General features: G+C 34.1%; 5 protein-coding genes across 9 annotated transcripts; 2 read left to right on the top strand and 3 right to left on the bottom strand.

Annotated features, from left to right (window-relative positions):
• The first annotated feature begins 508 nt into the window (after positions 1-508).
• LOC106710839 (actin-binding protein IPP) lies at positions 509-6382 on the top strand. The gene is made up of 10 exons (XM_014503023.2): positions 509-733; positions 883-1027; positions 1407-1545; positions 1895-2060; positions 2200-2379; positions 2747-2910; positions 3084-3219; positions 3316-3526; positions 3653-3873; positions 4112-6382. The coding sequence occupies exons 1-10, from the start codon at positions 578-580 to the stop codon at positions 4349-4351; spliced, it is 1758 nt and encodes a 585-aa protein (XP_014358509.1). The 5' UTR covers positions 509-577; the 3' UTR covers positions 4352-6382.
• A 198-nt stretch (positions 6383-6580) lies between these two features.
• Positions 6581-9324, bottom strand: LOC106710763 (lanC-like protein 2). Its single transcript, XM_014502924.2, has 8 exons — positions 9163-9324; positions 8849-9031; positions 8442-8599; positions 8068-8206; positions 7753-7893; positions 7366-7551; positions 7054-7200; positions 6581-6834 (listed from the first exon to the last, which is right to left on the bottom strand). Exons 1-8 carry the CDS (start codon positions 9238-9240, stop codon positions 6652-6654), a joined length of 1215 nt encoding a protein of 404 aa, XP_014358410.2. The 5' UTR covers positions 9241-9324; the 3' UTR covers positions 6581-6651.
• A 1113-nt stretch (positions 9325-10437) lies between these two features.
• LOC106710823 (cyclic AMP response element-binding protein B) lies at positions 10438-15105 on the top strand. 4 transcript variants are annotated; one of them, XM_014502999.2, is made up of 7 exons: positions 10438-10637; positions 10955-11128; positions 11214-11363; positions 11440-11602; positions 12134-12205; positions 14154-14276; positions 14384-15105. In XM_014502999.2, the coding sequence occupies exons 2-7, from the start codon at positions 10970-10972 to the stop codon at positions 14572-14574; spliced, it is 858 nt and encodes a 285-aa protein (XP_014358485.1). In that variant the 5' UTR covers positions 10438-10637; positions 10955-10969; the 3' UTR covers positions 14575-15105. The 4 variants fall into 4 exon arrangements, with proteins under 4 accessions (XP_014358485.1, XP_014358484.1, XP_014358487.1 ...); XM_014502998.2 differs by having other exon boundaries at positions 10439-10637; positions 14372-15103; XM_014503001.2 differs by lacking the exon at positions 12134-12205 and having other exon boundaries at positions 10443-10637; positions 14384-15098.
• Positions 15106-20465: 5360 nt separating this feature from the next.
• On the bottom strand, positions 20466-21706 carry LOC106710735 (UV excision repair protein RAD23 homolog A). Its single transcript, XM_014502892.2, has one exon. It carries the CDS (start codon positions 21586-21588, stop codon positions 20611-20613), a length of 978 nt encoding a protein of 325 aa, XP_014358378.1. The 5' UTR covers positions 21589-21706; the 3' UTR covers positions 20466-20610.
• A 1230-nt stretch (positions 21707-22936) lies between these two features.
• LOC106710764 lies at positions 22937-24863 on the bottom strand. 2 transcript variants are annotated; one of them, XM_014502925.2, is made up of 4 exons: positions 24604-24863; positions 24256-24405; positions 23899-24148; positions 22937-23329 (listed from the first exon to the last, which is right to left on the bottom strand). In XM_014502925.2, the coding sequence occupies exons 1-4, from the start codon at positions 24745-24747 to the stop codon at positions 22986-22988; spliced, it is 888 nt and encodes a 295-aa protein (XP_014358411.2). In that variant the 5' UTR covers positions 24748-24863; the 3' UTR covers positions 22937-22985. The 2 variants fall into 2 exon arrangements, with proteins under 2 accessions (XP_014358411.2, XP_014358412.2); XM_014502926.2 differs by having other exon boundaries at positions 24622-24863.
• Positions 24864-25384: the final 521 nt, after the last annotated feature.

Here is a 25384-nt window from a genome sequence, read left to right as displayed (position 1 = left end):
CATATGTATTTCGATTTGAAAATTGTTGGGAACTTGTGTTGTGGATGTTAGCTAAGTGGAAAACACTAAACGATCAAAAATATACGAGTAAATCGCTTTGAGTTGCCAACTTAGTTTTTGAACCGCAGCTGAACGGTTCAAGTTAATGTGAGCTAAACTTTTGAACTGGTTTAGAGCTGGTTTACACATATTACACTAGAACTGAGCAATAGCAAGTGGAATATTGAATTTAAAATCGGCAATGGTAACACTGAAAACGTGATGGGAGAGCCAAAAAGACTGGTATTCAGGCCAGAAAATATTAAAAAAAAATCGTGATGGGAGAATTGCGATGTCAAAAAAGTTATATTTACTTTCATAAATATCTTTAAAATATTATTTATTTATTACAAGACTGTTAAAGACTACATTGTATTTCATACTGATATTTCTTATTTAAAATAAAGGGTTACATTAGTCACCCTAGTATAGTAACTCTCGATTATCAAGGTTTTAATAATAAAAATTTTATTTTACTTGTGGTGCCAATAAAATAATGACTCATTTATTGCTTTGAATTAAAATATAAATCAAAACAATGTCGAATTTATACGAAAAGTTGCCTTGCAAAGAAGGGTCAAGACCATACAAGTGTGTGGAGTTTGGAACTAAAGTGTCGTTAAAACTAAATAATTTAAGAAAAGATGGAAGATTTTGTGATATTGATTTAATATCTGGATCAACAAAAGTGAAAGTAAGATCTTAATTTTTTGTCTATTAAATCCTGTATTAATACATGTGTACAGCTAACAGTCCTAGAGTATTGATAATAAAATCTATCATTGCCAATATGTTCATGCTCATAAAAACTTGCAATGTAAATATAAAAAGTGCATGTTTCAGGCGCATCGTGTGGTATTAGCTGCAAGCTGTGAATATTTTGATGCCATGTTCAGTGTGGGCCTAGAAGAGACACATAAAGGTCATGTTATATTACCCAATGTTCCCCCTGGTATTCTGCCAATGATTGTTGACTTTATATACACAGGTAAATTCTTAATATCTTATATGCAAAAAGTGTTTGTTCCTACCTTAAAAATCTTAAATATTATCATCATCAGCTCACTGTAAGTCCCCACTGAGGGGCTCGTAGCCTACCATAAGTTACGGGTGACTAGGCCATAGTCAACCACGCTGGCCCAGTGCAGATTGGTTGACTTCACACATATAGAATTTCTTCTCAGATATATGCAGGTCACAAGGTTTTCCTTCACCTTTAGAACATCAGATATTTAAAATTATATGGATCATTTAATTAATAGGAATCTTTATAATCAAAACCAATAACACTCACCATGCTGGTTGACCATTACAATGTCAAATGTTTCTTCTGACTGATTTTTTATCTAATTCTATGAAACTTTTAGGTGAAATAATTATAGATAAAGCAACAGTCCAACATCTCTTGGTTGTCGCTGACATGCTTCAGCTCAGAGAGCTGGTGTCTGGATGTGGTGAATATTTGAAAAGGGAGTTACATCCATCAAATGCTTTGGGTATATATAGGTACTATTATTATTTTTAAATTCATGGCAAGATAAAACAATATTTAAAAGTTTTTTTTTTCCATCTTTGGAAGCCAGTTAAAATTGTTGTAAACAGTTTTGATTTTAATGCTGATGTGACTATGTTAATTGTTGAAATATTGAAACAATTTTATAATAGAGTTAGTAATTGAATCATATTTGTGTCAAATTAATAACATTGTGAACATTATTTGGCTTTACTTAGTAGAGTTATTTTGGGAAATATATCACTATAATAAAGTAGATGCACAAACAATCCATTACTTGCTCATATTACTGTGGGTTTTGACACTGTAATGTAAAATAGTCTAATTGTAAACCTATTACAGGTTTGCAGAATCACACAACTGTATGAGCTTAGCAGAAGAAGCATTAGCTCACGCTCAGGTCCATTGGAACTTAGTGACCAAAGGTGAAGAGTTCTTAGAGCTACCTCTGCAACAACTTGTTACTTTACTGTCATCAGAAGAACTGAAAGTAGATAATGAAGCTCAGGTAGGCTTATAAATAAATCCGTTACTGTTTCTACATATGGCTTACTCTGGTATCTGTAGGCTTAGGTGTAAAAATTGTGTTTATACGAAAGCATCAGTGGTATTGTATTTGTTAAAGTAAAGATTATATTTCATTGTAGGTTCTATATCCAGCATTAGAATGGCTTGAACACGACCCAGCGAGTCGCAGGCGTCATTGTTTCGAAGTTTTAAGCAATGTCCGCCTACCTCTGATCTTGCCTCAAATTTTGGACGACGCCCTAAAAACCGTACGAGATCCATCTATAGCTGTCGCCTTGAAAACAGTTCGAGTCGATATGGTATGTGTTACGTTTGACAACTCCATTGTTTTCTTTAGATGGTTTTGTTGAGTAATTTAACTGATGAGTAATAATTATGGAATGAATTTTATAACAGCATAAATTCATAGCATATAATAGTATTAAAGTACGTTATTAAAATTTCTAAATTTTCAATATTATTGTTACAATGTTGAAAAATTTATATGTTTAATGATGAATTGATGGCCAACCTCCAATATGGACACACACTAGAAGAATAAAAGCTTGTTATATTTATATTAATTTGCCATTAGCTGACTTGTTAGTTTTTATTCTATTGTTCTATGTACAAAAACCAACTACAACATAGAAACAATAAAAATGATTGTTTTATTTGCGACGTTAGAAAACGGGACGCGGTGCGCTGGTGTCGTTAGCTGCGGAGCCACGCGCGCGTTCTCGTCGCGTGCTGCTGGTGGCGGGCGGCTCTTGCCATGACAACAATGTCATGCCCAGCTTCGTCACCGACAACATACTTTCCACTGTACTCAAGTTTGACCTCTATAAAAGGTACAATTGTGTTTCTTTTGCGATCGAACTTCTCGTTGTGCCTTGCAATTTCACTGCGGAAAGTTTATGAACCCATTTGTTAAAACTTTACAGTTCTATTATGTGTATTGTCTTATGTATTATGTGTGCCTATTTTAAAAATATGGTTATTGAGGTATTTGTGGTGCACTCAGAGAATGGGAGGAGCTTGCGCCAATGGATATTGCGCGCATCCAACCAGGAATGGCAACAATGGGTGGGCGAGTGTACGCGGTCGGCGGCGAGCAGGGCAGCCAAATACTGGCCAATGGTGAAGTGTACGACCCGCAGGTTATAATGTTAACAAGTCAGCTTTGTTAATCAGCTATATTTATCTAAATGTATCTTCTAAATGCAAATTTAAATCTGTTTTTTTTTGTGTTGTAGAATAACAAGTGGTCGGACATAGCTCCAATGAAGGAGGCGAGATGTGAGTTCGGTCTGACGGGGTGGAACGGGCATTTGTATGCGTTCGGCGGCTGGGTGGGCTCCGACATGGGCGGCTCCGTTGAAATGTACGACCCCATCAACGACGAGTGGACTCTCATTGGACGCATGCCCGAGCAGAGGTTCGGCATGGGGGTTGTCACCTTTGAAGGTGAACCAACTTTTAATATGCTTTTACATCTTTTAAAAATATTTTTACATAAAATTTAGCAGAATTTACTTGGCCAAGATTTATACCGCTTCATGGCGTTACATATTTTGTGGTGTTAAATTGTAGGTCTTATCTACGTGGTTGGTGGATGCACGCACTCGTGGCGGCACACACGCGACCTGCTGTGCTACGACCCGAGCACGCGCACGTGGCGCACGTTGGCGCCCATGAGGCACGCGCGCAGCCAGGCCGCCGCCGCCGTGCTCGACAACCACCTCTACGTGATCGGTGGCAACGCGCCGCAGCGCACCGTCCTCGCCTCCGTCGAGAGATACAACTTCGACGATGTAAGCAACGTTGCCATCTTCCCCTTAGAAAAATTTTGACTAAGTAGATTCCAGCACTACCATCTTTATCTACGAAACTGTAATTACCTATTCAAGGTAAAAAAAGCGACGAAAACAGTGACATATATAATTATTGGTGTATATCATAGGTGCGTCTTGACCCATATGTTGGCCAACAATAGAAGTTCCGTAAAGTTATGAGTGCGACAATTCTCGACATTGTATGTAATGTATGCAGAATACATGGGAGGAGGTGGCGAGCCTGCGGCAGGCGCGGGCGGGGTGCGCTGCGGGCGCGGCGGACGGCGTGCTGGTGGCGGCGGGCGGCGACAGCGAGAGCGACGACGGTCAGCGAGCCTTCTACCGCGCGCGCACCACGCTCGCCTCCGTCGAGGTGTACGAGCCCGCAGAGAACGTGTGGCGGCCCGCACCGCCGCTGCCGCACGTGCGCGCAGAGGCAGGCGCCGCGCTACTCTGACGAACACTGTCCCTCGCTTACATTCGATATCAACATTCATTGCGGTATGTTAACTTTACAAATATCAACTTGATGCCAACTGTCGGCTCTTTGTGTCGACAAATGGAATTCTACTAAATTTTACGTAACTATCGATATGCAATTTTTAAACAACATTTTTACCTGTCGCTCACCTTCCGTGTGCTTATTTAGTGGGCCTAGCACGAATATTTGTGACAATCGATATCGTATCGTCATCGACAAAATTTGTGCAGCGTTATCGAGAGTAAAGTACGCTAAAAATCTCATATTAATTGTAACATAATTGTCGATGACGATACGAAGGCGATTGTCACAAATATTCTTACTACGTCCACAGATGACTTTCAAAACACCATACAAATTCATTATTAAATTTTATTCGGTATTCAATTACTTTAATTCTATATACAATATTTTCTTGTGTTAATGTTTCCAATATACAAATAATATAGAATCAATAAAAGCTAAAAGCATTGCGGGCCAAATGACTTTTAAGAATGATGTTAAATATTTTGTAAATAAATGATTTACGTGTTTGTAAACGCTGTCGCAATTATATTGTGCGACAGTTGTATATTAAAATTTAATATATAAAATAGTCTATAATGTATGTAAACATAGAAGCGTTTATAATCAAGATGAATGTATGTTGGAAACAAGACTCATTAGCTCATAGGATTATAAGAAACATAAGATAAGTAAAGGTTAAGTGAGAACAGTTGTATGTGCAAAAACATTTATACAACTGCATTACAACAAAAATACTACTAATCGCATTTAGGTATTGTGAAATATTAATAGTACAACGCGTGCACAATAACATGACACTTCTGTAGAATACGGCCGCTGATATAGATCTTTGAGTCACTCTTTTTTTCGGGTACGACAAACTACACAGTTTTCATCAAATGACGTCATAGGACTCAGATCATGTTATGGTGCACGAGTTACATCACATACGGCTATTTTAGTCCAATTGTTTTACAATGTGGTGATAAGTGTACAAAATAAATGTATGTGGTTACGACAAACACACGAAAGTGTTGCGTACACTTTTGTATTGTAGTGTATGAAGAAGTTCCATGCATGAAAATAAATTCGCCGGACGAGCTCCTGGCAACTAGACTTGTTAATCACACTTCAGCTTGTTCAATTAATATTAGTGACCTGTTTATAAATGCATTTACTAAGTAATTCTAACAACAAAATCTGTCCATTGGAAACTAAATGACCGAAATTTTTACATTTTTATATGTTGTCATACTGCCAAATGACTCTTTAGAAATCTACTAAATAATACATTAAAATCGTTAATAGCTATGACTGTATGAAAGAAGTTTACCATAATTTACCACTGCCGAAACACTCAAAACACAAACGTGTCATCCCTCTCTTTCCCCTTTAAAAACATGAGATAAAAATATGCTTTTGTACCAGTGCTTTGGAAATATTGACGGATGTTTTCCGTTGGACCGAACGGTCTACCGATCAATCGGCCCAATGGGATTTTATTCCCATTGGACCGAATCCATACAATCAAAACACCTGTATTCACGGTTAGATTTAGTGTTCACGTACATTGCACTTGAAAATGTGTTAGACAAAGGAGACATCGACCGCCTCGACCTCTAGTGGTGAGAGACAGCGTCTTATTTGCTATACAAACATAATTTCTTATTTTACCTTTATAATTTTGTATATTTGTAAATATTACAAATAAATAAATTCCATAATTGGTAGTAATATAAATACAACAGCTATTGTTAGCGGAATATAGGCAAAGCCGCGGGTACAATGTAATTTAGGGACGCGTAAAATTATACGTTAGCGAGCACGTTAGTTCCGTTAACCTCGTGTTATAAAATTTTTTGCAAACTATTTGCAACTTTTAATTAAAATAAAACATAACATTCTTACTTTTTGCACTAGATTCTTGGCTCAACTGGCCAAAATTTGTTTAAATGGGTATGATGTTTATATGAATAAAAGATGGTTTTGTTTGTGATAATGTACAAAGAAAGTGAAAATAATAATGTTTAATGGTTAAGTTTTATGTTATTAATATTTAATATATGTTTTATATCAATAAAGTGCACTGATATTCTTTTTAATATAAATTAGATTTTTATTGTAACGTTGATCATCACATTTTAGTAAACAAACTTCCTATAAATTTGATAAGTAACCGAAAAAAAAGATTGGTTTAATATATTCTTTTAAATACAATAAATTATATAAAGAGATCACAATACTTATGTATATGGCATTTTAAAGAGAATTTACAGTGTAAATGCGGGGAACTTGGCGTCTTCTGGAGATGATATGTCTTCAGCTAAACATAAGCGACCCAGCAGACCCTCAAACAAAGAGGCCGGTCTGTCAGGTGGATGTTGCTCAGTGTCGGGCATCTCCACCGCGCACCACTCCATAAAGCAGCACGCCCGATACAAGTGAATTGGGTCCTGTATAATGAGTTAATTAAACAAGTAACTTAATCAGTATTTTCTCACTTTTAAGCTCAGCATTTGGAAATTGTTAAAAAGTTGGCCAGGTTTTCATAAGAAATTGTGTTTGTCATTGACAATTTTTTTATCAGAGACACAAATCATAGATGTTAATGGATTAGTGTTAAAGTTGCAACATGTTTGTCGGAAAATAATTCAATAAATCAAGAAACTTACTTTAGTAACTTGATATAAATACAAGAAGGAGTATGCATTGCCACTGACTCCATGGCAGAGGCTGTACCCTTTAGTACATAAACCACGCTGCCAAATAACATCGCCGCACTGAAGAGCTATTTTAAAATATTCATCGTCTTCAAAAATCTGTAACAATTATTTAAAAAAAATAGAAAAGAAATCCTTAATTCTTAGAAGATAAATTAAAAATAACATTAAAAGTCAAATTATTCAAACTTTTGTGAGACATGATCATTCACTAATATAGAAAATATTTCTAATAATTAAAAGTCAAGTAATAAAAAGTTATACCTGATAAGCTAAAACAAACAATGGCACAAAACCGGGTGCACCATGGCACCACTGTACCAATCTATCTCCAGAGCTGCTGCCGAGAGATGACGGGAAATTTCCACTTGCATACTTCTGACGTGCCAACCAATCCAATGTAGGCTTCACTAACGATCGCATGTCTTGATGGTTAACATAAGAACGACCCTATTGATTGATTGAATTTAATTTACAAATGTATCATAACAACATAGTGAATATGTCACCTAGCAATAGCCATTTTCTCTGTATTTGTTTGTGACAAATACACAAAGTCACCGACTTCAATAATATGTTTATTTTTGGGTATAAAAATAAGCATGCCCTTGAAGAAAATATTGTTTATTGATATTGGAATACTATACTTACTTGCAGTAATAGATATAATATTCCAGCGACACCATGCGCGGCGCCGAGGTAAATTTTATCGTGCCACTGCCACAGAAGCGGACTCTCTGACTTCATTTGTGCAGAAAATGATCTTCCAGATTTTAATATATTAGCTATCACCTATAAATATAGAAATAAGTTTTGTTTCACCATCAAAACTAACAGTGATTTCGATTTTAGCTATTAGGCTTCTAATATCTACAGAAATATCAAGCAGAACCAATTGATTCTTTTTTATTAAAATATTTTAAAAAATAACATTACAGTGGATCCTTTATATGATAATATTAATACCTTTTCTATATGTTTAGAAGCTATTATGTCAGACTCACGGACATATTCCTTTACAAACAGCAGAGCATATAGATATCCAGCGCCACCATACAGAAGTTCATCAGGCGATTCTTTCAAAAGTGAAATAAGATCTAGTAACCTGAAATGAAGAGATAGTTAAGTTATTGTTATAAAAAAAATGAAACAAAAGTAGCACTATTATATGATTCAAATTTTAGAGTGGTTTGTGATAAGCTGTGAGCACATGTACAAGGTAAGCAAGCTCAGGGGCCATAGATCCGCATCTTTTTGTGCTCGGTAAAATTGTGATAAATTGTCATGAACCAGGGAAATATTATCTGAATACATAAAACTATTTATAATATACATAATACCTTTGAGCCAATGTGTTATAATCAGGTAAACTCTTTGGACGATTGTTTCCCATTCTATATGAAATAACTGTTGCAATTGCAAGTGGGCCTGCATCTCCACAAAGGAAACTAATGCGACGACCTTTTAAATTTCTTAAATCTATGTATTGCAAGGCCAACTAAAATGTAGGATTAAAAAGTTTTGTTATGTACAAATATTAAATACATTTTACTGGAATTTGATATTCCAAAAACAACAACTGAGCATTTGGTAAGATGGGGAAAGAATCTTTTTGAATTAAAAGTTTTTAGATATACAACTTTTTATGACATTCAATGCCACCACAGTCTTTTAGTTTCAAAGTGAGGCAGTAGCAATTAATGTTTTAATATACTAATTCAAGTACCCTAAATAGTCTTTTAATTACCTTCAAGTAGTTATCATCAGCCCGTGGGTTTTTCAAGTATCGCATTAGATAAAACAGAGCTAAACCAGCTGAACCTGTGTATACTGTTCCATTGTTAAAAATCTCACTTTGCATCTTTGTTGTTAACATATGCAGCTTTTTCTCAGTGTAGTCACTTAATTTGTTTTCAAATGTTTTAGAGATCTAAAAGAAGATATTCAAATGATTAACTACCACCTCTTCCAATTTCTCTAATTAAGAAAAAACAAAGCAGATACATTAAATACAAATATTAATTATGTATACTGTAACTGTACGGTGTACGCATTACCAACCCCTGTTGAAGTATCATTAAGAAGCATATGACCGACATCGTTATCAAAATTATTTTCGAAAAAAAAATTCCGAGACATTATTCTGTTTGTAGGTTTTAATTCCTTCAGTCTATCGCTTGGTTTGTTTTTGTTTTTGATTATCTGACAGTACAAGAAAAATTTAATGACATTGACATCAATTTTAAAGTGAGAACGACGACAGGTCCCGCTATTTCCTGTTTCCTCCAAAGAGCAAAGTTTGTTCTTAACATAATTTTAAGTTTAAATGTTTCCTTAGCTTAGGGAAATTATTGCCTACTATTTAAATTGATACATCCAAACACATTAGCAAATTAAGTCATATGTCATAAAACAGTGCGCGATATTTTTTATGGAATTTCTAAATTATGAAACTGGCAACATTAAGCCGTTCTGTGTGCTCCCTTACCTTATTTAATAAGGTATCGCGGTTGGCTCTCTGTGTATTTAGTGTAACTGTATTAGTTAAAATACACAAAGAGCGCAAAGAGCCAACCGCAATAGCAGCGCCTCTCTCTCCGGTTCAGTCAGCTTAGCAAGAATATTTGTGACAATCGCCGTCGTATTGTCATAGACAAAACTTGTATTAAAATATCTGACATAAAGTATACCAACAATCGCATACTAATATTGTCAATTATCAAGAAACTGACTGATATACAATTTTTGACATAATTGACGTTTATGATACAAAGGTGGTTGCTACAAATATTATTATCATACAGTTAAACAAATTGTGAAGTAAAATATTTTAGAGTATTTTACGAAAACTGTTAAAGTTGGACCAGTAACAACCCAGTCATGAGGGCGCCACAATCACCATCTTGAAATTAGAACGCTTTACATCTCCGTCAATACAGCTAACGAATGTCATTTCAAAATTGTAAATCCAGTGTTTTATACTTACCCTACGTTAAATATCTTGATACTATTTTCTCCGCGGCTAAAAATATTTCCAGCATTTTAGCAATTCTTTAAGTTTTCCGCAACATGACGGGCGAGGGTTCTTATTTTTGTGGCAGACCTATATCTACCATTTTGATTTCATAATCGTATCAATGTTAAAATAGATTTTAGTACTTTACGTAAGAATAGTGGATTATTATAAAAATTGCGGCAATATTCCAAGACCACGCATTCTTATCTTTTGCCGCGATTTTCTTAAAAATTAACGATACCTAAAATGGTTTGTCTATTTACGATACATGAGTACTCTGTGATTGTTTAATGTCACCCAAAATTTTTACTTTTCTACTTCCCGTTGTCAAAATAAATGATAAGAAAAATTGGTAGAAGAGCGCATGCGTCTGACAATTTTCGGCCATATTGTTATGACGCATACAAGATCATAGGTCTCCGCCAGTGACGAGTCTTCTCGCAGTTGACGTGGCTACTACGTACCGTCCCGTTCGCCCACTCCGGACGCAGCATATACGGTGACGAAGAATACGTAACTGGTGAGTGCTCGTACCGAAGACATCTTGCGGTCTGTCACGGTCGCTTCGATTTCGGTTTATAAATATGGACATTCCTTTCGCCAATAGTTCTCTATATCTTAAGTATGAGTTTAGAAGACTTGTAAATATATTGCGTGTTGGCTGACATACGCAATAGGAAAATTTTCCAACTATGACGCGATGATGCCGTTTTAGGATTTCTTTATCAACAGTGTGGTTTGGTGCGAACCAGATTACGAAATTAAACAAATGTATTTACAAGTTTTGAGTGTACATAGTTCAAGGAATGCACAGAATGGTGACCTTGAATATTTTAGGTGACCTTAGTGGGAATGGAGGGAATGGTGGAGGAGAACGGCACGTCCGGTGGCGCGGGCGGCACTGATCCGTTGACGAACTCTAACTCTTCTGCTCCCGCCCCTGCCCCACACGTCGTTGCCGCCACCAGCATCGTGCAGCTCAACCTGCCTGCACAGTCCCCCTCAGCACAGGTGCGTACACAACAAAGCATACAGTATTTACAAAGTTACAATAACACAGTTTATAAAAATATGCATTTTTATTTATTAATTTCAGGCCCAATCAGTTATTCAACCTAATCAACAGTCTGTGATACAAACAGCATCTAATATACAATCTGTGCAGTTACCTAAAGGAAATGTTATACTTGTCAGTAAACCAAGCTCTGTCATACACACAACACAAGGAACACTACAAACATTGCAGGTACTGGAATAACATTAATTTGATTGTGTTATTGAGTTTTTAGATGAGTGATAGATAAATTCTTATTGGACCGTAGATTAAACCAGAACCAAATACAGTAGTGAGTACACAAGGACAGTCTTGTACTGATGACAGCTGTAGTGATGATGAGAGTCCAAAACGAAAATACCGTGAGATGTTGACAAGACGTCCCTCATACAGAAAGATACTCAGTGATCTTGGAGGTGCTGAAATTGCCGGTGAGTTAACTATCACTATAATTATATGTTTTTATGTATAGCTTACATTTGTAACATACAATTTACTGACATTATGTAATATTAAGTTAAATATAAAGGTTGTGCTTAAATTTATGTAAAAAAACTGTGATCTTGTAATTGTTACTATAATAGTAATACTTATGAGATAAAAACTGTACTGATGAAAATGCATGCACACACCTATAAACCAAAACCTTCATAATGTAATAATATAATTGATATAATTCATATTATTCAAAATGATACAAATGTGTAAAACAATTGATTGTTTTGTTTTCCTTAGTTTTAATGTAGTTTGATATAGACAGAACTTATGAGTAAATAACATAAAAGCTATGCACTGAATGTTTACTATTGATAAATATCGGGATAAATGAATGGATTTTTTATTTTTATTTATAATGTAATGTAATTTTATAATAATGTAGATGTAAGTGTTAGATAAATTTATTGGCCAAAGTGCAAACCATGAAAGTAGGCAGGAGTATAAGTACATGGTGATAATTACAGAAAATCGCATGGGCTCTAAACCGGGATGTGAGAATGAAGTATCGCTGTCAGCTCCTTTGTCGTTTGCACCAGGTCAGTTTAATGTGCTGCCATGGACACTGTTTGTGTGGAAATTTGTGTCACTAACCTATTGAGCCATAATAACTATGTCACAAATAAGTTTAGTAACATCAGTACTCACTTTTATATGTTTCATGTCATTAAGTACATACATATCTAATCTTTGTTGTCATTTTCAAAGCCTATGTCTATCTCCCACCAATGTTTTATGTGCGCAGGACAAGGAAAAGCTATGGGATCTTATTGTTTTTTTTTTTTACTAAAATTATAGTTTAAGTATAAATAATGAACTTATATGTTTTACTTCTCTTGATAGTCATTAAAAACCAATTGATTTAATTCTTTGCAATTATTAGGTGTTTGATATTTCTGCTTTATTTATTTAGCTTTATTAACATGTAGGTTAAATTTATGTTGCTTACAATTCCGTTAATGGTCTTTAAAAAACAACCAATTATCTTTATTCACGTAGTACTAAATCTTATAAATCTTTTTGAAGGCAATACTTATAGGAGATAGAATAACATAGTCTAAAACACTTTCTCTTGTTTCTTCTCAACCTATTGCATGAGAACAAACACTAAGCATGAGTTTTACTGCCAAAAAACTTTATAAAAACATATGAGTAGCTGTCTATTTCTTTCAAAGAGTGTGAGAGAGATGACAATATTATGTTTTTGACCTAGTGTTTTGTGTCAATGGTCAACTTTGACACTTGAAGTTACAGGAAGGTATATGTACACATCACTATGTTATCTTAAGTTACTAATTTACAACTATATGTAACTTGTAACACATAGCTTTAAATGAGTCTAAAATTCTTTATGTCTATATTGGTAATATGAGGATATTGAAAGGATTAATGAAAAAGAATCAAGAAAAAAGTAAGATTTAAGTAAATTTTCTATTAAAAGGTGATACAAGATATATCCATAATTAACAATTATGTACTGTCTATGGATCTACAATATCTGTCTACCCCTCTGGGTTAAAGGCGTGAGTTTTATTTATGGGTTCTTTGTGCTAATCTTTAGGAATAACATAAATTTTAAAATTGATAGTGATGACCTGAAAAAAAAAACATTCTTTTAAACCTGTTTTCGTGAGTATACATGACTCTGCTTTCACAAGAAGAGCACTCTTTGATCATAGCATTAGAAGCTTACTAAGTTTATAACTTGTATTTACATTATAACTTAGTAGTAGTACTAATATACTTAATTCAAACACGAATTCTGGGTTAAAGTATACTTCTAAAATTCCTTTGTTTTGAAACTTATTTTACCGGGAGTAAATGACGTCATCTTGATTACCTCATTCTCGCTTACGTCATCCGTTAAGAATACGATGAAACATGCCTTCGGCGCGAGCGGCGAATGTATATATATAAAATGTTTATTAGTCATGCTTTAAATTCTTAATTCCTGACTTATTTTTATGATATCGATCATTGCAGAAGTGTTCTACAATTTCAATGTAAAATTTCGATACTCGTCTTTCTTGTTTATAAATTGGTTTAGATACATAGAAATTGTGAAATCAAACTTTTTGAATCTATATTAAAACTTGAATTACACTGGAAACAAAAAAAAAATTGAAAAGAAGTGATTGTTTTGGCCATTAAAAAAATTGTTTTAATTTAACATTATTATGGCAAATTTGTAATAAATTCATGCATGAGCTATTAAATTTTTATAGACGCGTTGCAACCCCCATATCAGCCTAAAAAGCCAAATTTGAATTATTTGTAGGCTTTTTAAAATATATTCCTAATAATTATGAAATTTCGAACATTTGTAATTATAATAAAACTTAGCATTCAATATCTAATACATAATATTACCTTGTGATGATTAAAAGCACAATCTTTATATTTTTCATAAAACAAAACAGTTATATAATTTGTTTAATTAATTCTTAATCGTTTTCTGGGTGTTTAGTAACCTGTTTGTGTTGTTAGTAATTCCAGCGGGCGCGCTGCAGACAGACAGCGGGCTGCACACGCTGTCGGTGTCGGGGGCGGCCGGCGGTGGCACCATCGTTCAGTACGCGACTAACCAAGATGGACAGTTTTATGTGCCGGGTTAGTATATAGTTTTGATATCATTTTGTGATCCAACGTTTTGGCATTTTAAAAATGTTTGTAGGAGAAACGAACAAATCGTACTATAATTTTAGGTCCCATGTTAGAAGACCAAACGCGCAAACGGGAGCTAAGATTACTGAAAAATCGAGAAGCAGCTAGAGAGTGTCGTCGTAAAAAAAAAGAATACATAAAATGTTTGGAGAATAGAGTGGCAGTTTTGGAAAATCAAAACAAGGCATTAATAGAAGAACTTAAGTCCTTGAAAGAACTTTACTGTCAACAAAAAACAGAATGAGGCCCAGCCGGCTAACCAGGTGTGCCGCTGCCCCGCCGGTGAGACTTTCTAGGCACACGTTGTTACTTCATGCTGCGTTTAGAGTGATACCTACTTGGTTCCGTCTCATATAGTATTTTAGCGCATCTGCCAGTTTTGATAGACTTTTGAATAAAATTTCTCAATTAATGTGAAAATAAACAGTTATAAAATATCAAGTTGCGCTGATGAGTGTCAAAAATCGTTTAGAAATCTCTTAGTTTTATATGAAAATTTTGTAAGTAGGCTAATTCTAAAGCGCAGTAGTGCATGTGTACCATCTGGTACGAGGCATCAGGTGCCGTGGGCGAAGTCAAGCCAACTTCATGTTCCCGAGGCGATGTTACAAGTGGCTTGAGCTGTAACGTTCATACAGGGTGCCCGCGTGGGTGTCAATAAAATCTGTGTATATTTTATTGTAAATAGAGAGATAATAATAAAGAAACCACTTCTCTATATAAGAAGGGGTAAAATTAAATTTATTCTAAATGAAAATGATTTGGCAAATAGCTTGTGTTACATTAACATTGTTATACTTTATATGTTAACTGTTTATATCTATGTTTATCTGCATGTTGTTGTTTTAAACATTTTGTTTTAAATATTTTTATTATTTCTCTAAGAACTAATGCCTCCTCTAGTGACATCTTGTTCGTAATGTCACCGATACAAATAAATATGTTCGCATATTGTTTTCTATTATCTAATACTTATCATTGTATGTACCATTCCAAAATATTCATAAGAAGAGCTGGTTCCAGAAAAATAATATGACATTTGTGCCATTTTCTATTTTGGTTAATGTTATTTTTTACTTTACGGTGATGTTTAAACCAAGAATATTAATTTCCTTTTTTGTTATTTAATATCGCTAGCAATAACATCATTTTCTTATGTTGAAATGAAAGTTGTCCGAAACCATGTTTTTCTTATGGAGTTTAATGACATACAATTTTGTGATAGAACTTGTATAGATTTGACATTATAATAAAGAAAATGTTTTAGCTATAGATATATAACCTATAGATGGAGTGTTTCATACAAGTTTGACATCTAATAGAGAGTCGATTTTCGAAATGTCATTTTTTGTGTTGTAAATATTAACACTGATGAAATTTAACCCATCAAACAGCCTCCGGCCTTTTTCTATGCCTTTCTTTTGTGCTCCAGATTGGGTGTCTACAGATTATATATCTATAGTTTTTAGCATTAAATACATGCAGTGGTTACTTGAAGAATGTGATATTATAATTTCATGATAGAATGATCGCTGTTGTCAATTTAACGAGATATAAACTGGTCAAGGTTTACATGTTCTTCTTTTATTGACTTACAAAGTTTCTAAAGTATTCACAACACAACTCAAAGTGTTTTTGTAATGTGTAAGCCAAAGTTAATATTTAGTTTTTTTTTTTGTGCAATAGTTTATTGCATTGTATAAATAGGGTTTTGTATTTTTTCTTCAATAAAATTAAAATGTAATAAATCTGAGATGAAAATGATGTAAATTGTATAAATATAGTTCAGTAAAATAGTGTATAAATAAAAATTGAATTATTTTGTATATACACATTGTAATTTTAAAGTGGCTGATGTTGCATATCACCAACAATAACTCTCACTTCGACCTCTTTAGCATAAAACATTATTGTTGACACTTGTACCAGACGCCATAACTTCTTTGACGTTCACAGATTATATTATTGTATTTTTTGTGGAAGGGTAATTTTAACTATCAGAGATATATTATTTAAGGTTTTATAAGAGAATATATCACGTGTCATGATAGATTAGCAACATTAATATTGGTTTATTTTTCAATATTTTTTGTAAAGGTTATTAGGAAATTTGATTGTAGTTGTATATAATGCGGTCCAATCTGTCATGGTACGTGATTTTTATATTAATGATAAAATTGTGGAAAGTGCCTTTCAATTTAGAATAAATAAATTTATACCAACATAGCTTTTTATGTTAACTTATGCTATTTATAAATATTAATAATATTAACTGTTTGATGTAAGGTGGTCTTCTTTCTTTTTCAATTTTTTAAAATATCCTTAGCTTTTGGGGTATTGTAATATGATAGAAAGAATGCTTAAGCTTTTCTTACTTGGATTCCATTTTTAAAAAGTTATTGTTTACCAGTGTCAAGTTTAGATAAAGTTATTATGAGTCGAGAGTGATAGGTTTCACTTTGACCTATAATTATTGGGATAAAAGTAGCAATTACAAAATTACTTATTTGACTCATTTACCAAGATTGACATAAATATAGTGTAGAAAAATGCTAAACGACATTTGAGTCCGAGCTTGGCGTTAGTACGCCTTAATCATCCACGCTAGCCCAGTGCGGAATGGCGGTTGACTCTACGCGCATCTTTGAATATCTTTGCAGATATGTGCAGATTGCATTACAACGTTCAACTTCGCCGTAAGTACGTGAGATGAATTCACGCATATAGAAAAACACATTACGGAGATCGAACCCAGGTCCTGCAGATTACAAGTGCACTGTTTAATCACTGCCTCACCGACACTCTAGAACAAGTATAAGAATGGCATTGTTATCAATATTATTCGCATTTTAAAATGTCTTTTATGTAGAAAGAACTTATTTACTGATTCTTAATTGACCACTGTTACCCTAGATCAGAGGTTGAGTGTGCCTCCAAATATTTACTGCATCAATTGTACTATGGGATATAAACGGCAACTATGAGCTTTTCATTCAAAACCGACCGATTGCGACCTAAATAAAATACATTTATCAAACCAAAATCAGCTTTATTTCGATCAAAATTATGTCATATTGTGAATGATTAGCCACGTACCCACTTAGTGCACACCCTCGCGCGGCAGCGTCGGTGTCCGGATCGCGAGCGATGGCTCCCGCGGCAGCCTCAGTAGTTTTGTTCAATTTACACGTGGCCGCCTCGCGAGGCAGGCTGAGCCTTCATAAGTCCGCGAGTATTCGTAATGGACAGTCGTGTATTTTCAGCTGCAGCTATTTTCCTAGCTGCTTATTGTTTAAAGAAACGAAAACAGTCGCGTATCAAAAAAAACCTACTGGACTCCTCCTGATTGCCCATGATATCAAAATTACAGAAGACAAACTCGGCAAGAGACAAAACTTGAAGTAGCTTCACGCGCGAGCCAAAACATAACCGTCCCCACCTTACGCACAGCGCTCACTGAGGCACCTTTGAGCGCGTCAAGTTTACCGCCAACAGATGGCTCGGTCGAGCAAACGCGCGCCCGAGGCAGGCCGAGGCACGTCCACACCAGCCGAGGCATTTGTCTTGCGAGCCTGTGCGCTAGGTGGGTACGCGGCTAATCGTCTGTCTCACAGTTTGCTAATTGTTTAATACGTCTAGACCGATTGTAAACTAACAAAGTTCACTATAGGTTGGTGGAAGTAAAACTTTTTTTTTATTAAATAAACATTTCTGAATGTACTAAATCCCAATTTTTTTCGCTCTATGTTCTATACGGTAAATCTCGACGGTAGCAATAATACGACAATAATTTGGGTTACAAATATGTTTGCCGTACAGGAAGACTGTACAAATGTCATAATGACCTCATAATATCTATGTTCCATGCAAGCTCATAGTATTGAATCATCGACTTCCCAAATATAATATACCTTTGAAGTGAAGTAGTCCCAAAGATATAGTATTTAGATTTATCAAACTAATGATAATGATCAATATTGCAAGTATTTGTACCTATACTTTAGTAGAAGCTGAATAGATGTAGACACAGGTGGGCACAGTTAATCAAAAAGTTAACTTCGTTAATCGTTAATTCGTTAATTAAAAAATTAACTTCGTTAATCGTTAAAGCGTTAAATTCTTGAAAATTTTACGCAAGTTAAAGTTAATCGTTAACAGTTAACCATACCAAAATTATACATACTAATTTCGCTCTTATTGTGACGACACTTGTTTTAAATAGTTATTTGACTATACATTCTATAACACATTAGTATTAGAGACAAGTATGAATGCATTATAGTATATTTCATTACGAGTGTGGAAAGTCTGTCATTACAAAGAGTTCCGACAAATGTCTACCCGAGCCGAGGCGCAGCCGAAGGTGAGGGTTGAAATTTGGAACAAGTTGTAATGACAGTTTCGCACGTGTACTGAACAAATATTTTTAATGCAGTTGCGAAAAATGAAGCAATTTAATAGAATAATAAAAACACAATAAACTCAACCAACTAAAATGTTTGAAAAATGGCGCCAACCGTAAAAGAATACAAACAGAGATTTTTTTTTTGTTTTCTTCACCCATTCTGGGTAGGCAAAGGGAACTATGCCCAAACAATCAAGTCTTCAGTAGATTATTCTTATTGATATGAAATGAAAATGAAATTTAATGAGAAATAAAATGAAACCTAACCTAATTCATTGAATAAAGTCATTAAATTTGATATTGTAACAAATTAGGAGCTTCTTTTTAGAAATATTTGCATGAATCATGAAAACTTCAATGATTTTTTTTTTAAACTTCGTGGTAGGTTTTTTCTTTTTAAAAGACATATTTTGACAGTTGGGAAAGAGAACGTACGAGTTTGGAAAAGCTAAAGAAAAAGCACGAGTAAAAAAGTGTTTTAATACAGTTGCTCAATAAGGGATTTGAGGGTATTGCAGGGACGAAGAGCGTTCGGAATGTGGGCTATTACATACTCTTGCTTTTATATACTCGTAATGAAATATACTATTTCGAATCTTCTTTTGATTTTGTCCTGTTGGTCACGTCTTTCCCGGATGCTCTGATGCATTACACTTGCACGCGAACTTCACATATATCAATTATCACCTCGTTCGTTCACCATTCGAGTCGCTGACAGTCGCCCAACATAGCTGAACTTAGGAGCGTGGCGTGGCGCGTAATTTAAACAAAATGACAGCACGTCTCCAAGTTCCTAATTTAACGATTAACGGACTTTCATTAACGGAAGTTGAGTTTAACGGAAGTTAACAAAAGCGTTAATACTTTTTGAAGTTAACTTAAAAGTTAATCCGTTAAGCAAAATGTTAACTTCGTTAATTAACGATTAACGAGTTAATGCCCAGCTCTGGATGTAGAGATCTTTGCTAAAATTAACTTTCAGTATTATATATACCTTTAAAGTGTCGCCAATTGCCAATCGCAATGTTACCATAACCCTTGAATTTTTATTTAAATTACTATTTAATTAAAAAAGAAAATATTTAAAACGGAAAATTTAAGACTTGGGCCTTACATGGTATTTAGTTGGAACAGGCTGCTAGTGAACTGAGACTTAGTTGTTACTCAACAATAGTCATGAGTAACTCAACTAAAATTGATGACCCGCAGTTCAACTCACATTTGAAGTAGATTAGTGAACTGACCCGCAGCTTCTGTACCTGTATTTAGCTATTATTTGCGTTTCGAGCAGCGGACTGCGAGTCACCAGACAGCTCACGGCTCGTCAACTCACGTAGTTATAGTACATTGAGATAAAAAAATTTAATTGAGCCGTAGCTCAATGGTTCAAGTCTATGAGACCTGACCTTTTGAACCGGTTTGGAGCTGATTTACAGACATCTACTGAACAAATGTTAACAAGAAGGCCAGCCAGAAGCATTGTTTCCTTTCTACGTATATTGCTTTTTGGCTTTGGCTCATAAATATTTTAATTTGGAGCAGAACTTAACAGCGTATCTGAATTTTAAAGTATAGGCTACACCTACATCACTTCCGAAAAGTAAGCCTCAAGATTGTGTTAAGAATAAAAATTCAAAACAGTTAATGTACAAGTAGGAAAGGAATTGAAATTAAAACACATTTTCTTAGATGAGTGAATAAACAATAAAAATTTTATTACAGTTATGACAAATTGTGTAATTCTATGTGAAAAGTCACATGAAATATTTAAAGCAAACAAGTGTTAGGCTGGATGATAACAGTAATTACACTGTTTTTTGTTAATGTTTTTATATCTCATACTCACTGAATCGATAAAGGTGCATCAAATAAAAATCAATCGTCAAAGTTTTGTGACAACAGAAAGTTTGCTGCAAGATTTTCATTTTTTTCACAGGCAAAATATGCTTGAATAACCATGTGTTCAGGGAAACCTAGTGCCTTTAACCGTTCAATGGCCTCTCTATCTTGTGGTGACACCTGGACAACACTTGGTGGTTGTTGTGGTATAGGGTTTTCCGGACCACTGTCTTCTACAGCTGCCCCAGTAGCCGGTGGGTTTACGGGCTCATTTAGCATCCTCACAAAAGCTTGCTGGTGTTGACTGATAGCTTGCAGAAGAGCAGGATTTGTTTGCCCAATTTGCTGGAGAACTGTATTCAGCAAATTAGGATTTTGTTGGATAACAGCACGCATTTGTTGAAATTGTGGTTGATCTCGAAGAAATGCTAAAGGATCCTCTTCAGAACTTTCTTCTGCCTCTTGTTCTTGTAGCAATTCCTCTGGGATACCTGTGATTAAGTATTCCACTGCTCGCTCCCGATTACTGAAAGAAGCTCGCAACGCTTGTTCTACTTGTTGTCTATTGTAACCCATATCCATGATGCTTTGGACAGTTGATTCAAAATCGAGTTCGGCAGAAACTGGTGCAGCAGGCTCAGCATTACGAACGGGCTCAGCGGCTGTCGGTGGCTGTGGCGTTTCCTCAGTACTACTTTTCTCTTTACTATCTCCTACTACAGTCGAGGCGGCACATTCTCCCGCCTCGGGAGCAGAAGTCGACGATGCCTGTGTTTCACTTGGTTTCGGTTTAGTCACCATAATGACAATGAATTTCTTCTCATCTATATTATACGTACTTATCTTATTGTCATCAAGTAAAATCTTTCCCGCATAAATAAGTCTTTGATAGTCCGCTGCATAGTCTTTACCTTTCTCAACTTCAATTTTAAGTTTTAGTGCTTTGACAGTTTCCTCAGGATCTATTTCTATTTGAAAAGATAGTTGTTGTAATGTTTTTAAAGTTACCAACATATTGTTGTTACTGTTATTGCTCTTGAAATGAATCCGCAGATATTTGATCTGACTCGACAAAATTAACCAGTAAACATAACCTCCTTGCCAAGATCACCTTTTTTTAAATGTCATCAATGATCGGATATTACACATAGTCTTTTGCACTTTCTTTTATTCATTCACGTCTAATTTTTTACAAAATAAAATAATTATTTATAAATAAAACAAATACTATTGAAAATGATATTATAAATGAATGTAGGCGTTAAAAAACAAATATCAGTAAAAATTATCTTCCAAAAATCGTCGTTTTCGTTGTCATCAACCAAAGATGTCGGTGTTGAAAAAGAAGCTGCTTTTACTGTTTTTCAATTTTCAAAACACATACCTACATACAACGACTTAATGGATAGTAGCAATTACAAAAATAAAAATATCTTGCTAGTCCACGTTTTGTCAGTTTTATTCCTGCTGAAATTTGGCACACATGTAGAACATTAGCTACATATTACGTTTATTTTTTATTCCGCGCGGACGTATGTAGCCGCGAGCGACGTCCAATAACATGTAAACGATGTATGAGAGAAATATTGATCTCAAAAAATGCTACCATCAATAAACCTACAATAAGGTCAGCAACGGCGAATCTATATTTTGCGGGTTTCTCAGATATTTTTAGAAAAAGTAATTAGAAATCGCACGTTATTGGACGCGCAATTTTTTCGCTTTTATTAATAATCCTTATCCATATAAATGTTATCAGGAGAACTTAATGTAGATTAAAATTTTTGCAGTACATAAATCTGACAAACAGTTTAAAAGTAAAAGTCATTCGGAAAAAATATTCCTGTGGGAAACACTTAATCGGTGAAATAACAACTTAAGACAGGCTAGGAGTGAAGTATTCTAGATTTTATGAACTTTTTTTATATAAATTAGGGGGAAAACGAGTCGCAGGAACTGTAGATGCATTGCCTGCCTTTGAGAAGGTGATACGCTCGCTTCTTGAACAATCCATAGTCATAATCAATGGGAAAAACAATCAACCGGTCCAACGGGAAGTAAACCCCCCTCAGAAACAGAAATACTGTGGCAAACTTTACCACTGTTGAGGTGGCGAGCTTGATCCTGATCCGTCTTAATTCTTGTTGTTCATAAACGACTTATGAGCTGTAAATGAAAAAAAAAAAAAACAATTCGACAAAACAAAGTTTTATTTTCTCGAGTTAAATGGTAATGTCTACTGTACGTACTCTTTTGTAATAATTTAATATAGATGGCGCCTGCAGCTTCGGGTTCTTCAAGTGCTTTTCGAAATTTAAAATAAAAATTAGCTAAAAATTTCAAATCATTTAGAAATAAATAAAACAAGATCAGTTGATTATATATTAATATTTCGATTAAGTATTAAAATTTTACATAAATGCTTTTTCACATTTATTGTACCAAGTTTTGGATACTGATTTTGTAACACCATTCATTTGGATTATTATAAAAGTAGCTACATCAACTATTGAGAATTCATTTTTGTAGATCCATTCTTTACTTTGGGAAAAGATTTGTGTGATAATGTCCTCCATATGTTTTCCAGATGTCTTCTCTAATAAATGGCATTGATCCAGCAAATTGTCTACAAAGTAGTCATTTTGATCATATTGTAATAATGTTGGATACAGTAAACAAAGGAAGCGGAGAATGTTCACTATGCCTACTAAAGGCACATCCAACGAAGACATCCTTAATTCTGCAGAGGCTGAAACTAAGAAGTTAATGTTCTTAGTAATTTATAATTGTCTATTATATTAATTTTAGTTATACATAATTAATTATTTATCTATTCATCAAACTCTTATTTATTACTTTGAGAATGTGATCTCTTTCAGTCTCATAGTATATACTAATAGTGGTCTGTTCTTCATATGACTTAGTTTTGGAGGTTTTGCTACATTATGATTTTTAATCTTACTAATATTATAAATACCAATTTTTGGATGTATAGATGGATGGATATTAAAGAAGGTAACTTCAGAATGGCTGCATGGATCTCAATGAAATTTGGTATAAATCTAGAACATATAGGCCATGTATGATCCAGGAAATGTGTACAGTTCCAATGGAATATGTTTGATTAACAATTTTAGTTGATAATTTCCCAACAGTTTAACAAATCTTACAGATATTTGGCACTTTTACTTTTCCCCTATTTTTCTAAATTCTCCCCAAAAGAAGTCGCCATAAAATGTTGTATTTAAACCTTATTAAACTATGACTTTTCCTAAAATAATCCAGAAACAGAACAAATAGGTTGGTGAAGCTGTGTCTACTCACCATTTTTAAATATCAGTCTCAAATTGGTTCTTTTCTTCAATTTCCCAGTTTCATTGGCATTTAAATTGTTGAAGCTTAAATTTGGCTTATTTTTAAAAAAATCTTTGATCTTCAAACTATCTTCTGCTGATACTGATGAATGAATATGCCATGTTACTTGCAAATTTGGACTTTTTTTTACAAACAATCCAAGGAAACTTGGCAAAATCTTGGGATTAAGTACTACCACAATTTCTTCAGGTTCCATTATCTGTAAAATTATAAATGCTCTTATATCCTCTACAATTATTATCTTTACCATATGAAACATTTTATTAATATTGTACCCAATATGTATAATTAGCGAGTTATGTTTACCATTTCTGCTTTCCTAATGACAACATTAGGTTGAACATCCAATTTGCATAATGTACTGATTGTTTTAATTCTATCATAAAGTACATCCAATTTTTGCAACAACTGAGTTTGTCTTTGTTCTATTTCTATGATGGTTTTGTTGGGTGATCTCTGGAAATAAATAATTATTTATGTTTTCATAAGTAATATCATTATTTAAATAACATTACAATGAACATTATAAAAATAAATAATCATAATGAAACAATATTATAACTTGTTAAATCATAGGGGATTAGTCTATTTTTATACATTAATTAAAGGTTATTTAGAAATATTTAAACTAGTTGAAATGATATTGAAATAAACCTTAAGAAACCTCATAACCTGGTCACTGATATTAAGTTCTGCTTCATCGATTTTCATGTTATTATTCGGATTTTTTAAATAATACATGCACTGTGGTAGCATTAAATTATCTTCCACGGGAACAATTTTTTTCATGTGATACATTTTAATTTATACACGCAAACACCAACCAGAAACTATACTAATTCAATTTGTATAAACCAATTTTCTAGAACATAAATAAATTGATCCTTTTCTGCAAACAAAAGTAACTAAGCTTTAATAACCTTATCTAAAAAAAATCCTTTTCTATAGGAGGACTAGAGATAGAGACTTGAAAGCCTGCATTTGCCTTGCTGCCGACCTGGGGGCGCATCGATCGCTATCGCCTTTTATATTTTTATGTTGCAACACTCAGGTCGTATTTATTATTGAAAAAATGTAATTTATAAATTAATTCCGGCACTCGGTATGTCAGACTTACTCTGATTAAGGTTTAAATATATTCTAAGCTATTGCCCTGCCCGGCTATGAATAATTATCCTCATTTATAAAAGGCGACGGAGCTTCTTTAAATATAAGTATATTTGCGCGCCATAGCCATGACAAGAACATGCATTGTTGTTGCCATCACAAGAAATGTTTCCTACTGCTATTATTTATTTTACATTCGTAATTTTGCGATTTTGTTAATTTTTTTCTGGTTAGACTAAATAATAATAATAAAAATATCTGACGCCACTTTTATTATGAATTTATTTGTACTATTCAAGTATATTTTTGTCTCCCCTGTGTGTTATGA

This window comes from Papilio machaon, chromosome 4 (assembly GCF_912999745.1).
Source record: "Papilio machaon chromosome 4, ilPapMach1.1, whole genome shotgun sequence".
NCBI lineage: Eukaryota > Metazoa > Arthropoda > Insecta > Lepidoptera > Papilionidae > Papilio > Papilio machaon.
The sequence above is the reverse complement of the archived record's forward strand: the minus strand, read 5'-3'. Positions and strand labels throughout refer to the sequence as shown.

Excerpts from the sequence above, each read along its gene's own strand:
- LOC106710839 (XM_014503023.2), top strand. The coding sequence starts at position 578 with ATGTCGAATTTATACGAAAAGTTGCCTTGCAAAGAAGGGTCAAGACCA. Across the intron at positions 2,061-2,199 it reads AAGTAGATAATGAAGCTCAG|GTTCTATATCCAGCATTAGA; the intron begins GTAGGCTTATAA and ends ATTTCATTGTAG. Across the intron at positions 2,380-2,746 it reads AAACAGTTCGAGTCGATATG|AAAACGGGACGCGGTGCGCT; the intron begins GTATGTGTTACG and ends TTGCGACGTTAG.
- LOC106710763 (XM_014502924.2), bottom strand. The coding sequence starts at position 9,240 with ATGTCTCGGAATTTTTTTTTCGAAAATAATTTTGATAACGATGTCGGT. Across the intron at positions 9,032-9,162 it reads TTAATGATACTTCAACAGGG|ATCTCTAAAACATTTGAAAA; the intron begins GTTGGTAATGCG and ends ATCTTCTTTTAG. Across the intron at positions 8,600-8,848 it reads CTGATGATAACTACTTGAAG|TTGGCCTTGCAATACATAGA; the intron begins GTAATTAAAAGA and ends CCTACATTTTAG.
- LOC106710823 (XM_014502998.2), top strand. The coding sequence starts at position 10,970 with ATGGAGGGAATGGTGGAGGAGAACGGCACGTCCGGTGGCGCGGGCGGC. Across the intron at positions 11,364-11,439 it reads GAACACTACAAACATTGCAG|ATTAAACCAGAACCAAATAC; the intron begins GTACTGGAATAA and ends ATTGGACCGTAG. Across the intron at positions 14,277-14,371 it reads TGGACAGTTTTATGTGCCGG|GTCCCATGTTAGAAGACCAA; the intron begins GTTAGTATATAG and ends CTATAATTTTAG.
- LOC106710735 (XM_014502892.2), bottom strand. The coding sequence starts at position 21,588 with ATGTTGGTAACTTTAAAAACATTACAACAACTATCTTTTCAAATAGAA.
- LOC106710764 (XM_014502925.2), bottom strand. The coding sequence starts at position 24,747 with ATGTATCACATGAAAAAAATTGTTCCCGTGGAAGATAATTTAATGCTA. Across the intron at positions 24,406-24,603 it reads AGGTTATGAGGTTTCTTAAG|AGATCACCCAACAAAACCAT; the intron begins GTTTATTTCAAT and ends ATTTATTTCCAG. Across the intron at positions 23,330-23,898 it reads GAGACTGATATTTAAAAATG|TTTCAGCCTCTGCAGAATTA; the intron begins GTGAGTAGACAC and ends TTAACTTCTTAG.